We start from the raw sequence: 15,076 nt of genomic DNA, 5'->3' as shown, positions 1-15,076 counted from the left end.
TGCTTTCCATAAAGCTTTACAGACCTCCGGAATTATGGAGGACCCTGTGCTTGATGCCAGTTTGTAGCTAGCTGCTACAGCCTGTTGACTTCCACCTGAAGCTAAAACTCGAATGGCGATTGCCAGTCTCTGAGCACACTGTGCATATACTGACGCGAAATAAATGGTTGGAGACGATGAACCAAATCGTCAAATCTATCTGCCGACATCCGAAAATATTTGAAATGCATTTCCTCATCCATGTCTCTCAGTGGCCGGACAAGCACAGAAAATTCACCCTCCTTCAGCTTCAGTCGCCATTGTTTGAAGTTTGAGTTTCTTCGTGTTGAGTTTCATACAGTGGCATAGAAACCCCACCGCCAAAGAGCATTTTGGCGGTGAATTGCAGAGCGACGCAGACACACCAACGCACAAGTATAAATGCTCACAATGGCGTAGCCCACTTGCGTAGGCTAGTATGCACAAGTATAAATCAGCCTTAAGTCAGCACCCCATTGGACACCTGGTTGCATGGAGCTATAAACAACAATCTCTTGCTCAACGTCAGCAAAACTAAACAGCTAATTGTTGACTTCAGGAAGGGGAACAGGGCCAAACATGCACTAATCTACAATGGAGCTTTAAATTCCTAATATATTAGAAGACCTGTCCTCGGCCCAGCACATAGATGCAACCACAAGGAAAGTGCTCCAGCATCTTTTACTTTCTTAGCAAATTAGTAAAGGTTGGCTCGTCACTCTAACAAATGTCTAGAGATGAATTTACTGTTGAAGGCATCCTGACTGGTTGCATCTTGGCCTCATACAGCGATTCACATGCATGTCGGAAGCTTCAGAGAGTACTGGATTCCTCTGAATACGTCAAAGGCACATCCCTCCCTACCGCCGGTACTGCCTACAGGAGGCACTGCCTCAGGAAACCAGCATCTAGCTTCGAAGATAGATGATAAGTCATCAAAGATCACCACCATCCAAATCATGCCATGCGTTGCAGCTACCATTGGGCAGGAAGTACAGAAGCCTGATATACCACACCATCCAGTTCAAGATTAGCAACTTCCCTTCAACTATTCAGTTCTGAACCAACCAGTAAAGCCCTAATCACTACAGTTTAGCAACATTATGATCACTTTGCACCAAAATGGACTTCTGTTCTACTTTTTTTGAATTCTTTCTTGTAAAATTGTGTACTATGCTTAATTTATGCTTTTCTTGTGAATGCTGCTGCAAGTAAGTTTTTCACTGCATACTTGCATACATGTATATCTGCATATGACAATAATCTCAACAATACCTTTGTTGTTCATCTCAATAGCTTACCATCTCATTTGGAGAGTAGCACATTTAACAGTCTAACATCTCCACTGCACAATAATATTTCAGCGCCAGCCTGGACTGCGTGCTCCAGTCTCTGCAATAAAAGCTGGAACCCGAAAGCCACTGATCAATAGGCTAAGACTTGGATGTGAAATGAAGAAATAAAAAGCCTAAGCACCTTCCTTTCTCTTTGTATCTCCCTTACCCATGCCTTCATTTAGAATCCTTGGCACAATTATTTACATGAGTTGAAGTAGCCACAATGGATGGTCTATGTCATATAGAAGGAGAGAATTCATAGAGACACAGAAACATAGAAAATCTACAGCACAATACAGGCCCTTCGGCCCACAAAGTTGTGCCAAACATGTCCCTATCTTAGAAATTACTAGGCTTCTCCATAGCCCTCTATTTTTCTAAGTTCCATGTACTTATCCAAAAGTCTCTTAAAAAACCCCATCGTATCTGCCTCCACCACCGTTGCCAGCAGCCCATTCCACGCACTCACCACTCTCTGAGTAAAAAAACTTACCCCTGACATCTCCTCTGTACCTGCTCCCCAGCACCTTAAACCTGTGTCCTCTTGTAGCAACCATTTCAGCCCTGGGAAAAAGCCTCTGACTATCCACACGATCAATGCCTCTCATAATCTTATACACCTCTATCAGGTCACCTCTCATTCTCTGTTGCTCCAAGGAGAAAAGGTCGAGTTCACTCAACCTGCTTTCATAAGGCATGCTCCCCAATCCAGGCAACATCCTTGTAAATCTCCTCTGCACCCTTTCTATGGCTTCCACATCCTTCCTGTAGTGAGGTGACCAGAACTGAGCACAGTACTCCAAGTGGGGTCTGACCAGGGTCCTATATAGCTGCAACATTATCTCTTGGCTCCTAAATTCAATGCCACAATTAATGAAGGCCAATACACCGTATGCCTTCTTAACCACAGAGTCAACCTGCACAGCTGCTTTGAGTGTCCTATGGACTCGGACCCCAAGATCCCTCTGATCCTCCACACTGCCAAGAGTCTTACCATTAATACTATATCCTGCCATCATATTTGACCTACCAAAATGAACCACTTCACACTTATCTAGGTCGAACTCCATCTGCCACTTCTCAGCCCAGTTTTGCATCCTGTCAATGTCCCGCTGTAACCTCTGACAGCCCTCCACACTATCCACAACACCTCCAACCTTTGTGTCATCAGCAAACTTACTAACCCATCCCTCCACTTCCTCATCCAGGTCATTTATAAATTCACGAAGAGTAGGGGTCCCAGAACAGATCCCTGAGGCACACCACTGGTCACCGACCTCCATGCAGAATATTCATTCCTTTCCTTTCACAGCTGTCTTTAACCTTTCACCTTGGCAGTCTGAGGTACCCACCTGCTTCAAGCAGGCTTCAATCATATCAGTGCCTAAGAAGAATGTGGTAACCTGCCTCAATGACTATTGTCCAGCAGCACTTACATCCACTGTGATGAAGTGTTTTGAGGAGTTGGTGATGAAACATATCAACTCCTGCCTGAGAAACAACTTGGATCCATTCCAATTTGCCTACCGGCACAACAGGTTAACATCAGCTGCCATTTCATTTCCTCTTACTCAATTCTGGAACACCTGAACAGTAAAGATGCATACACCAGGATGCTCTTCATTGACTACAGCTTGGCATTCAATATTCTAATATTCCCTCAAAGCTAATCAATAAGCTTCAGGAACTAGATCAACTGGATCCTTGATTTCCTTGCTTGCTGATTTCTCAGTCAGTTCGGATTGGCAACAACATCTCCTCCACAATCTCCATCAGCACAGGTGCACCACAAGGCTGTGTGCTTAGCCCCCTGTTCTACTCACTTAACACTTATGACTGTGTGGCTAAGCACAGCTCCAACACCATGTTCAGGTTTGCTGATGACACCACTGTTGTTAGCCAAGTCAAAAGTGGTGACGAATCAGCATATCGGAAAGAGATTGAAAACCTGGCTGCGTGGTGCACAACAACCACCTTTCAATAGCGTCAGCATGATCAAGGGGCTGATTATTGACTTCAGGAGGAAGAAACTGGAGGTCCATGAGCCAGTCCTCTTCAGGGGATCTGGGGTGGAGAGAATCAGCAGCTTAAATTCTTCGGTGTTATCACTGCAGTGGATCTGTCCTGGGTCCAGCACGCAAGCGCTGTTACAAAGAAAGCACAGCAGTGCCTCGACTTTCTTAGAAGTTTGTGAAGATTTGGCATGTGGTCTAAAGCTTTGACAAACTTCTATAGATGTGCAGTGGAGAGTATATTGACTGGTTGCAGCACAGCCTGGTATGGAAACACCAGTGTTCTTGAGCAGAAAGCCCACAATATACCGCCCAGTCCATCACAGATAAAGACCTGCCCACGATTCAGCACATCTACGTGGAGTGCTAGCGCAGAAAAGGACTCCCACCATCCAGGCCATGCTCCCTTTTCACTGCTGCCATCAGGAATGAGCTACAGGAGAGTCAAAGCCAACAGCACCAAGTGCAGGAACAGTTATTACTCCTCAACCATCAGGCTCTTGAACCAGAGGGGATATCTTTGCTGAAGTTCACTCACTCCAACACAAACTGTTCCCACAACCTCTGGTCTCACTTTCAAAGACTTTTCATCTCATGTTCTTGATATTTTTGCTATTTATTATTTTTTTTAATTCTCCTTTTGTATTTGCACAGGTTGTTGTCTTTTGCACGTTGGTGTTTGTTCGTCTTCTAGGGTGCGGTCTTTCACTGATTCCATTGTGTTTCTTTGTATTTACTGTGAATCCCCATAAGAAAATGAATCTCAGGGTTGTATATGGTGATGTATATGTACTTTGATAATAAATTTATTTTGAACTATAATTTAAAACCAAGTTGCTTTTGCCTATTCAATATGTTGTTTACTGGCTTCAATATGTATGTTTACTAACTTCAGTCTGGTGGTTACAACAGATATAGAATTGATATTGCACAGTATTTACTCTTCCATATTGATAAGGACACTACCAAATAAAAATGTAACCTTGTATTTCATAAATTCTTTAAGAAACAATATAAGCACAGGTGCTATGCATCTCAGGAAGGTACTGTTTCAGCACAGCTATCAGTGAAATATCCTGGAGATTTAGACAAAATACACATGCTAAAATTCAACAATGTAAACTCAGTTCAGGATTCACAGATATAGACATTAGTATTAACTCTAAAATGGAAAAGTTGCAATCTTTAAATGAAAACTTTGATTTTTTAAATTTGTAAGCTTAATTATTAAAGGTTAAATTTAATTATATGAAACTGCAGCTTTTTCATTTTTTAGACTACGATCAAGAAAATGAGGTCACAGGCATAATCCATTATAAATACAGACAGATGAATTTAACAGGGAAAGCTGAAACAAAAATGTGACAAGAAATCAATGAGGAGAGACAGAAAACGTGCAGATAGATTTTTTATTAAGGTATGATCAGGTATCATGCTTGAAATTCCATCAGAGCTACTCCTCAGTCCTCTGCTGAAGGGGCAGCTGTGTAGAAATCTTCTGCAATACCCACAAAATGCTGGATAAACAAAATTCTTCCACTACTTTGTACGTGTTGCTCAAAGATTTCTAGCATCTGCAGAATCTCCCGTGTCTGCGGAAATTTTCAGCCCATTTAGCCAAACAATAGCTTCCCTAAAAGCTACTGAGCAGAGACAGAAAAAAAGACCAATGCTTTGTTTATTTTTTGTGCATAGGAGCAGAATTAGGCCACTTGGCCCTTCAAATGTGTAGCTTAGGGAGGATCAGAGGAATGTTAGAAGGGAGGTAAGGGAGAGGGGAGAGGAGAAAGCGTATGGGGGGAGGGGAGGAGGACTGAGGAGGGGGGGAATAGGGGGACGGGTGGAAGAGGCGGGTGAAGAAAGCAGGGGGAAGATACTCTGGCTAGATTAGCCATGATCTTATTGAGCAGGCTTAAGGGACCAGATGGCCTACTCCTGCTCCTATTTCTTGTGTTCTTATTTCAGTGAGAGCCACCGTGAAAAATATTGTTCTATTCAATAAAGTAGATTAACTGTAAAGTTCTGATACTCTACATTATTTCCTTGAAAAATTCTTACTGTCCAGCTTCTTGATTTCAGTGACAATTAAAGCAATAAGACGTAATGCAGAGGGACAGAAAAGCAAAGAGGCAGTGAGCCTGGACTGAATACGTGTGGTCTAATTGTCTAAACTGCTACAGATTACATTCAAGATAGTGTGTGCAGTATGAAGATGTCAGCTATAAAACAGTCAAATATTCAGCATCATTCATTCATATTTTAAGCATATTTAACTTCAGCATGATCATATTTAAATAAACAAAATCAGAAATATGAAGCAGTCACACAGCCCGACTAAATGATCAACATATAAAAATAACACAGTGAGTTAAATACATCCATCTTCATGGAACTGTTAGCTTACTAACATCCTTTTGATCCTATCTACCACTACACATTTTAATTAATTTCCCCTCTTTTTAAAATACATTATATTCTTCATAAGCAGAATACATTTTGTTCTTCATGAATAATAATGGAAAATGGCAGTTATGCGTGTAACAGCACAACCCAAAAAAGCAACCGGCGGAAAGAATTTTAGTCAGTGGTTTTAAAGATGTGATTTTTTTTTCTTGTCACCATCCATCTAGCTTACTGTAGAGTCATAGAGAAGTACAGCACAGAAACAGGCCCTTTGGCCCCCTCTAGTCCATGCTGAATCCTTTAAACTGCCTGCTCCCATCGACCTGCACTTGTACTGGCAGCTTGTTCCACACTCTCACGACCCTTTGATTGGGGATATTCCCCTTCAACTTTTCACCTTTCAACCCTTAACCCATGACCTTTCCCTGTAGTCCCGCCAACCTCAGTGGAAAAAGCCTGCTTGCATTTACCCCTGATTTAGTGTGCACATCAGAATCATTGCCTAAAAGTAAGCAATCACTGCGTACGAGTCAGAATGCGGCAACAGCACTGGAGTGGCACAGTAGCGTAATACTATTACAGTGCTAGTGAACCAGATTCACGTTCTCCCCGTGACCGTGGGGCTTTCCTCTGGGTGCTCCACTTTCCTCCCACATTCCAAAGACACACAACACAGGTTAGGGCTAGCAAGTTGTGGGCAAGCTACGTTGGCGCTGGAAGCCTGGCAACACTCGCGGACAGCCCGCAATGTTGCTCATGTTGCTCGGTGACACAATGATGCATTTCACTTTATCTTTCGATGTACATGTGACAAATAAGGCTAATCGCTCTTTAAAATATCTAAAGCACAACGCAGACGTTGCATCAAATGGAATATATGACTCCAGAAATTGAACTGAATATGACTGGAATAAAGTACTGTCTTAGATCTGAGTGGGGAAAGGGGTGGACTGAGGACAAAGCTAATGACATTGACCTTAGGGCCCCTGGGCTATGCTGCTATACTGCTATGATGCACACAGCTGGCAGTTATTCAGAGCTGCTTAACCTAGCTGCCTCCAATACCTCCTCGCAATAGCCAAGGCCAGCAGCTGATTTTCAAGCAGCTGCGTGACAATATGCAACTGACCCTTAACCCCACTGGTTCTCCTCAGATAATCAAAGGGTGAAACAGAGTCTGTTGCCGTGGTAATAGATCTGTTGAACGCTGCACAGATGTCACAAAAAATAATGGTGGAAACCAGAAGAATGATAGTAAATGGACCAGGAGAGGGAGCTTCAACACAGTTCTACTTAACCATTGTTTGATGCACTCAACCAATTTGCAAAGCAACCAATGTTTTAGCAATGAAAAACATCTTCAATTTATGCTATGTTTCATATTTATTTTAACTCAGCATCTATACAATTAATCACTCTAACATAATTCATAAAAAGTCATCATATGTTTTTAAAAATTGAACACAAAAGTAATTGCTCATGGTTTTATCAGGACAATACTGAATTTGAACCTGTTTAATTACTTTATTTGCCCACTGAAGATCTACGTCAACCCAAAGCTATTTCAGAAATCTAAAAATATTTTGGAAAGTTATGCCTATTTATTAGTGTCCTCATTACTGTGGAAGAAAAAGGCTTTAATAATGCATCTTTAACAGCCTCAGGATATCCGATTGGATACGATATCCCACAAACAGTAATGTGACAGTGCCTGAGTCATTTAAAAATATAATACTGATATTAAAAAAATATTGACCTCCCCTCCTTTCTTTGCAATTGGCTCACACAATAGAACAAACGGGTCCGTACTTTACGTTCTCATGCAAAATGCGGAACTATTGCCGGGTCTAGTCTCTCAGAGCTGCACTGCAGCATAATGGTAGATTTTTGTACTGACACTCTCAACCTTTTAGTTGAAACAGAAGGGCATGTGGACAAACCTCAGGGTTCTGGAAAGTTGCTGTAAAAAGATCAGCTCTGAAGCTGCTATGTATGCTAAATATGCTCTGTATCATTAATGTATTGTCATGTTGCAAACTGCATGACAAAAAAGCTGGCCTGGTTTTGTAAAGCAGTTTTTCATCCCCTGGAGTTTTCTCTTCTGTACCACAATAACAACCCCATGAAAAAGGTTCATAAGCTTGCTCCTCTATTACGCCATGTAAGGCTTCTGTCATTTAAGTGCTATCCTCTTCTTGGGGTTCAAATATTTACCAACATAATGACCAAAGAGATTACATAAAAATGCATTTTATCACAGGGGAAAAGCCCAGAAGGGATATTGGAATACTATTCCCCTGATTTACTCACATAGAGCCAGAGGATTCTCAAGTGCTGGTAGAGACTCCTAAATTATTATGAAAATCCTCTCTGACAATTCATTGCTATTTTTTCCAATTCTAATTAATAACCTTTTACAATAAAAACTGAATTCCTTGACAGCTGATTTTGTGTAAATCTCTGGAAGAGTTATAAAGCAAGAGAAAAACAGATGAGACCTAACAATGGTGCCTTTGGCAGGGCCTCCCACCTCAGTGTTCAAGAACAATGAAGGTGGGCTCAGCTGTTTAACTTTCAGGTTGGTCTTTGTGCTTTCTACTGCACCACAGCACTTCTCCGAACCATTACAGCAAATTTCATACTAACCCAGATAACAGCTGAAGCTAATGGCTCCCGGTAACCTGATCAAAGGGATCCTAAAATATTCTGAATTTGAAATATTTTGAAACTAATTTAGGGCATAAATCATACTTATCAAAATCTTACACTTTCCAAAACAGCAAGACTGATCCAACAGATAAAGTTTTGGGTATAAATGATTGGAACACAGCAATTTTATTAATTCTATTTTATTGCAAAGATTCTTTGAGTCACACAAATGATTACGTAGCACCACGTGCAGATTACTGCAGTAATTTCATACAGTGTCAGCTACAAGTTTAGGCAGTAGCAGCACAGGATGTGCCGATACTCTGATAAGGCCCATAACAATGACAGCATAATCCTACCTTGGATCAAGAGACACTAATATTCAACCCACCTTACCTCTTTTCAACAGACATTCTTTCTTTGCTCAGTGGGAAATTAAACATACAAGTATTGATTCTGTTTGGTCACTATTCTATCACTAACTGAATGCTTTTAGTGCTTCTTATGAACACAAAATAGTAAAAGCTCTTTGGGTACAATTCAAAATTTAACAAGTGAAAATAAATGTAAATAGGAACTTGGAAGTTTGCTACCAATACACGTCGAAGTCCACCTAGTATCACAGCAAACGTTAAACGTCCAGTAATTCCAGTAAAAGCCGCCAGTTAATATTCTTGACCTCGTGATACCACTGATACAGCTGCCAATTCTGTATATCCACTTGCTAGTATCAATGAGTAGCTTACTTGAAGATCTGCTGAGAGTCATTCACGTTGAGAGGAGTCTGATGTCACTATCCCTTAAAGGATATTGATGACCATTTGTATTTTTAACAAACCACATTGAAAATAGACCAACACATCATGCTCCGCAACTTCTGCCATCTCCAAAGGGATCGTACTACAACAAAATTTCTGTACAGCCTTATCCCACCCCTGCTTTCTGCAGGGATTGCTCCCTTCATGATTCCATTGATGATTCGTCCCTCTCCACTACTTATCCCTGCAAGTGGCCAAAGTGACCTTACACCTGCCCATTCACCTCCATCTAGGGCCCCAAACAGCCCTTCCAGGTGAGGCAGCACTTGGCCTGCAAATCTGCTGATATCTTCACAAAATACTCTGCAGATGCTGGGGTCAAAGCAACACTCACAACACACTGGAGGAACTCAGCAGGTCGGGTAGCATCTGTGGAAAAGAACAGACGTTTCGGGCCGGAACCCTTCGTCAGGTCCTGTCAAAGGGTTCCAGCCTGAAACGTTGTCTGTTCTTTTCCACGGATGCTGCCCAACCTGCTGAGTTCCTCCAGCGTGTTGTGAGTGCTGCTGATGTCTTCTACTGGTGTCCAGTGCTCCTGGTGTGGCCTCCTGTACATGTGAGACCCGTCGCAACTGGGGGACAGCTTCGCTCAGCACTTTCTCTCCATCCGCCAAAAGCAGAACTTCCCAGTGGCCAAACATTATAATACCAATAAACGCAAACAGGAATTCTGCAGATGCTGGAAATTCAAGCAACACACATCAAAGTTGCTGGTGAACGCAGCAGGCCAGGCAGCATCTGTAGGAAGAGGTGCAGTCGACGTTTCAGGCCGATTCCCATTCCCATTCCGACATGCCAGTCTATGGCCTCCTCCGGTGCCACAATGAGACCACCCTCAGGATGGAGGAGCAACACCTATATTCTATCTGGGTAGCCTCCAACCTGATGGCACGAACATCAATTTCTCCTTCCCTACCCCCCTCTCCTCTCCTTGTATTCCCCACTCTGGCCTCTCTCCTCTTCTCACCTGCCCATCATCTCCCACTGGGTCCCCTCCTCCTTCCTTTTCTTTGATGATTCACTCTCCTCTCCTATCAAATTCCTTCCTCTCCTGCCCATTATCTTTCCCACTCACTTGGCTTTATCTATCACCTTCCAGCTATCCTCCCTCCCCTCCCCCCACATTTTTTATTCTGGTGTCTTCTCCCTTTCTTTCCAGTCCTGAAGAAGGGTCTCAGCCCGACACATGGGCTGTTTATTCATTTTCATAGATATCACCTGTCCTGCTGAGTTCCCTCCAGCATTTTCTGTATGTTACTTTGAAAATAGTTTATTAATTTTGGAAAGCAATTTCAAATCCTCAAACAACTTTGGTGGGATTTAAGATGGATTAATCAATCTATACTTGTCCAACAGGGTAACCACTGTGATGGTGTTTGTTTGCTTTGCAAGTTCATTGAGTGTTTTCTGTGGATAAGATAATGGTGGAGTGGATGGGGTCACAGAGAGTATACACTAATGTCAGGCTGCATAAATTTAAATTATGGTAAAATGCAATTTTGTTCAATTCAGTTCAAAAATTCACTAGAGCACCAATGTCTGACAAATTGCTTTTAGGAAACAAAAAATAAATGTTCATTCTTCTCTGGTGTTACAGCTGAGATAACATTTTGGATATCATATTTAGATTCATTTGTATAATATCAATTTTCAATACCAAGCTCTATGTTACTGCTTTATTTTATTCAAACGCAACAACCAGCTAGAATCTTCATTCTATCATCTAAAAAGGGTGGCAGGGTTAGCACAACACTATTACAGCTCAGAGTTCAGAGTTCAGAGTTCAGCGTTCAATCCCAGAGTCCTCTGTGAGGAGGAAACTGCCCCTTGATTAGGTTAGGGTTAAATCGGGACGGTTGGGGGTTGCTGGGGCGACGCCGCTCAAGAGGCTGGAAGGGCCTACTCCTGCATGGACGTAGGAGGAAACAGGATTTGAAATTTCAAAATCACATTTCGGATTTCCAGATCTGTCTTTGCCGTTCTCAAGCACTTTACCTTTATGAATGCAAAATACATAGGCCAAAAGATAATAATGAATAAAATTGCAAGAAGAAACACCACCATCTCAGATTTATAACCAAACTGACTATAAAAATGGCTGCTAATTCCAGCTCTACATTGATATTTCTACTCCCACAGCCACGGGATCTCATAAACATCAGAAATCTTTTGTGCTATTTCAAAACAGACAAACTTCAAACCATTTAAAGAAAATAATCTCCCTCTAAGCTTTTAACCACAGTACCTCCTGAAAGACTTCTTTAGATTTCAGAGCCGCAGCCATCTGCTCCTTGGTGTACGGATAAATGACTGACCGGTACTGAGAGCCAACATCGTTTCCTTGCCGCATACCTGCACATCAAAAACATAGGCTGATACATTTGCAGGTTTCAGTGTGTAACAGCACTGTAATATATCTTTTGCAGTTAATAATGAATGCTTGGTGAGCAAAATGGATTAACAATGAACATAAACAAGAGAAAATCTGCAGATGCTGGAAATCCAAACAACACACAAAATGCTGGAGGAACTCAACAGGCCAAGCAGCATCTGTGGAAAAGAGTGCAGTCGACGTTCCCAGTCCTGCCGAAGGGTGTCAGCCCAAAATGTCAACTGAACTCTTTTCCATAGATGCTGCCTGGCCTCCTGAGTTCTTCCAGCATTCTGTGTGTGTTGCTAACAATTAACATGTTGTCTATAGTTGAGTGCTGTTAATTATGAAATATTAATAGAAAGCATGTGTTCTTGATGCTTACTGTGACTAAATGTAAACTTAAGATGTTAAGTTAAAGAAATCTTTGAGAAACAAAAATATTTTAATAAAAATGAATAGAGAAATAATTTTATTGTGATTGGTGATCTGCTTAAAAAATACTATTTGTACTGAACGCACTTGTCAAAAGGTACGTATTGCCTTTTCTTCAAACCAACTGATCAACTGAGAACCCAATTAGCAATTTATCTGACCCATCTTTTTAAGTAAAGGTACAATTTTGGCTGACACAACAGCATATTTTGCAGTAATATACTGTCCTTTGTGAGGCTACATTTAATTTAATTTAATAATGTATATTTAAGCTAGATTTTTAAAGGTACCAATTTGGAACTGTTCATACACTTCTCCAAGAAAATTCTAGGTTTAGTTTCTCCCGAGGAATGCAAATATATGTTAATATATGTCACCAAAAGGAAATGCTTGAAGAAACAATTCTCCAGCCTTGATAAACAAGCAGTGCTGATTTGAAACTGGTACCTGCTCAGACTTATGTTGATTAAACCGTAATACAACCAACCTGAATCATGCCTAGCTAAGCAAAGTGCAGTTAGCATGTGTACACTTGAAGCCAGTTTCACTGGTGACAAGATCCCAGTTAACCCCAATATTTGTGAAGCACTAACAGAGCACGTGGCTCTCTGCGTAAACTTAAGCAGCTTAATAAATTCCTAGGAAAGCCAACAGACCTTTTGAAGTTTGCTTTGTACGGGTCAATAGACTATCCCAGCCAAAATGGAAATCTGAAGTATTGCAACAAGCCACGTTACCGTGCCAGAATTCTGTCTGGGTGATTTCATTGTTCTGCGGCCAAGCTACCCAAGCAAAATCAAATCCAATTCAAAACAACATAAACAGTATTACATAACAATCATTTTGGATTCAAGTTTTGGATGATTTAGGAGTTGCAGTGAGGTGTTGACAATGAAGTTAGTGAAATGTATGAAGAGAAAACAGACTTCCCTGTGCCTTCAGCTCTGAGAGGAAACAACGCAATGAAAAAGATTCACAAATACGAGGAAATCTGCAGATGCTGGAAATTCAAGCAACACACACAAAAAATGCTGGTGAACGCAGCAGGCCAGGCAGCATAATGAAAAAGATTATACCCTATATATACTCATGCAAAACTACGAGATGAGCAATAAAGCTCTGACAAGAATACAATGACAAGAAACAGAGCCATTCAATTGCAAGTGTTTGCCTTTGTTTAAAATGGCTCCCAATAGATGGGAAATTGTTCATGTTTTTCAGGGCCTCATTGTCGTGGGAAAGATTGCAGAGAACTTTGATTTGTGGTTTTTTAGTACAAGGCCCAATCTCACATATGTTTCAGTTAATGAGTTGTTAATGATTTTTCGTACTGAATGATTAGTCAACCCACACTGGCATTCCATCCTGTCACCAGGACCCATAATGGTTTAGTTATATATTTATTGGGATATAGCACCCTTCGAGTGGTGCTGCCTAGCAACTTTCAATTTAACCTAGTTGATATGATTTAACAATTTACAATGACCAACTTATTATAGATTATAGGCATCCGTTAGTCTTGTGAGACCATGGATTTGCACCTTGGAAGATTTCCAGGGCGCAGGCCTGGGCAAGGTTGTATGGAAGACTGGCAGTTGCCCATGCTGCAAGTCTCCCCTCTCCACGCCACCAACGTTGTCCAAGGGAAGGGCATTAGGGCCGATACAGATTGGCACCGGTGTCGTCGCAGAGCAATGTGTGGTTAAGTGCCTTGCTCAAGGACACAACACGTTGCCTCAGCTGAGGCTCGAACTAGCGACCTTCAGATCACTAGACCGACACCTTAACCACTTGGCCACGCGCCAACACACTAATGACCAATTAACAAACCAACTAGTACAAACTGTGGGAGGAAACTGTTACTCCCGGAGGAAACCCACGCAGTCACGGGGAGAACTCCTACCAGACAGCAGTCGGAATTGAACCCGGGTCGCTGGTACTGTAAAGTGTTGTGCTAACCACTACGCTACTGCGCAGCCGGTTTGCCCACCATCGCTATCAGATGTATCCCCTTTGGGAGCCCAGGAAGTTTCATCTCCCAAGTGAAATTTCTGAGATGGAGCTTTGTAGAGGACTAGGGTGAGGGAATATGAACAGCAGAAGGCAAAAGGAAACTGCACAATGGTGATCCTTAAACATTTCTACCAAGCATGTGTGGAAAGGCATCTTTCGACAAAATTAAATTCTGTTCTGGATTTGCTGTTAATACGAATTTTTAAATGACAGCAAAACCCATGTTGAACATACAGAAAGTATCCTGAGAACTATGGGTGTACAGAACACATGCAGCTATCGAAAAACACTTACAACTAAAAGGTACTGGTGTCTATACCATGTCTGCTACACCTTTCACTGCCTTGGTGGTGGAGAAGGCAAGCAAACGTGATGGTAAAATGATGGGGCATGCAAGCAGATAATTTAAAAACCTGCATTCTCTGTTCAGGGCCCTATTGCAAATCATCAACCAAAGTATCCTGAGCAACATGTTCCTAGAGCACAGCCTACCTCGAGGCAGGATCACCTCCTTTGTTGTCCAGCTCCGCAGCCGTGCCAGCTTTCTGATAGCACACATATTAAACATGAAAAGGACAGCCCTAGGTAACCAGCAGTGAGCCAGGAACTTGATTGTACTGTTCAAGTGACACAGTAAGACTGCTACCAGAAACAGGCAGAGACCTCCATGGCACACAGTTTACGATCACAAATCTGGTAGAATTTGCATTTCATTTCAATTGATGCCAGGATCTTGCTGGGAAACGTTCGATATGTGCTACACCTTTGGATTAAGGAAGTTTGCACTGACACAACGGCAATGTCCTGCTTTACTCTGTCAATGGAAAGACGATGTGGATGTTCCTCTTTGCTTCAGAGAACTGAGGACTATCTTGAAGCAATGGTATGCTGCAAACTAAGTGATCACAGACTGCACTCTGAAATTAGACATTTTAAAAAAAAGCATCCTCGTCAACATGGCAGCCCTAACTAACCACATTGTTCTTGTCTTTCTAAATGCTCTGAGCAACAGCTGCAGCA

The 15,076-nt window shown here is 41.8% G+C and overlaps 1 protein-coding gene across 2 annotated transcripts in view; it reads right to left on the bottom strand.

Annotated features, from left to right (window-relative positions):
- The window catches only part of msraa (methionine sulfoxide reductase Aa), a 347,255-nt gene that overhangs the window by 83,550 nt on the left and 248,629 nt on the right, over positions 1-15,076 (bottom strand). For both annotated transcript variants that reach the window (XM_072251424.1, XM_072251423.1), the window contains exon 5: positions 11,483-11,589. In XM_072251424.1, the coding sequence (XP_072107525.1) occupies positions 11,483-11,589 (107 nt within the window). The remainder of the gene's footprint in view (positions 1-11,482; positions 11,590-15,076) is intronic.

Source organism: Mobula birostris, chromosome 2 (assembly GCF_030028105.1).
Source record: "Mobula birostris isolate sMobBir1 chromosome 2, sMobBir1.hap1, whole genome shotgun sequence".
Taxonomy (NCBI): domain Eukaryota; kingdom Metazoa; phylum Chordata; class Chondrichthyes; order Myliobatiformes; family Myliobatidae; genus Mobula; species Mobula birostris.
Note: the sequence above shows the minus strand (reverse complement) of the source record. Positions and strands in the feature narration are given on the sequence as shown.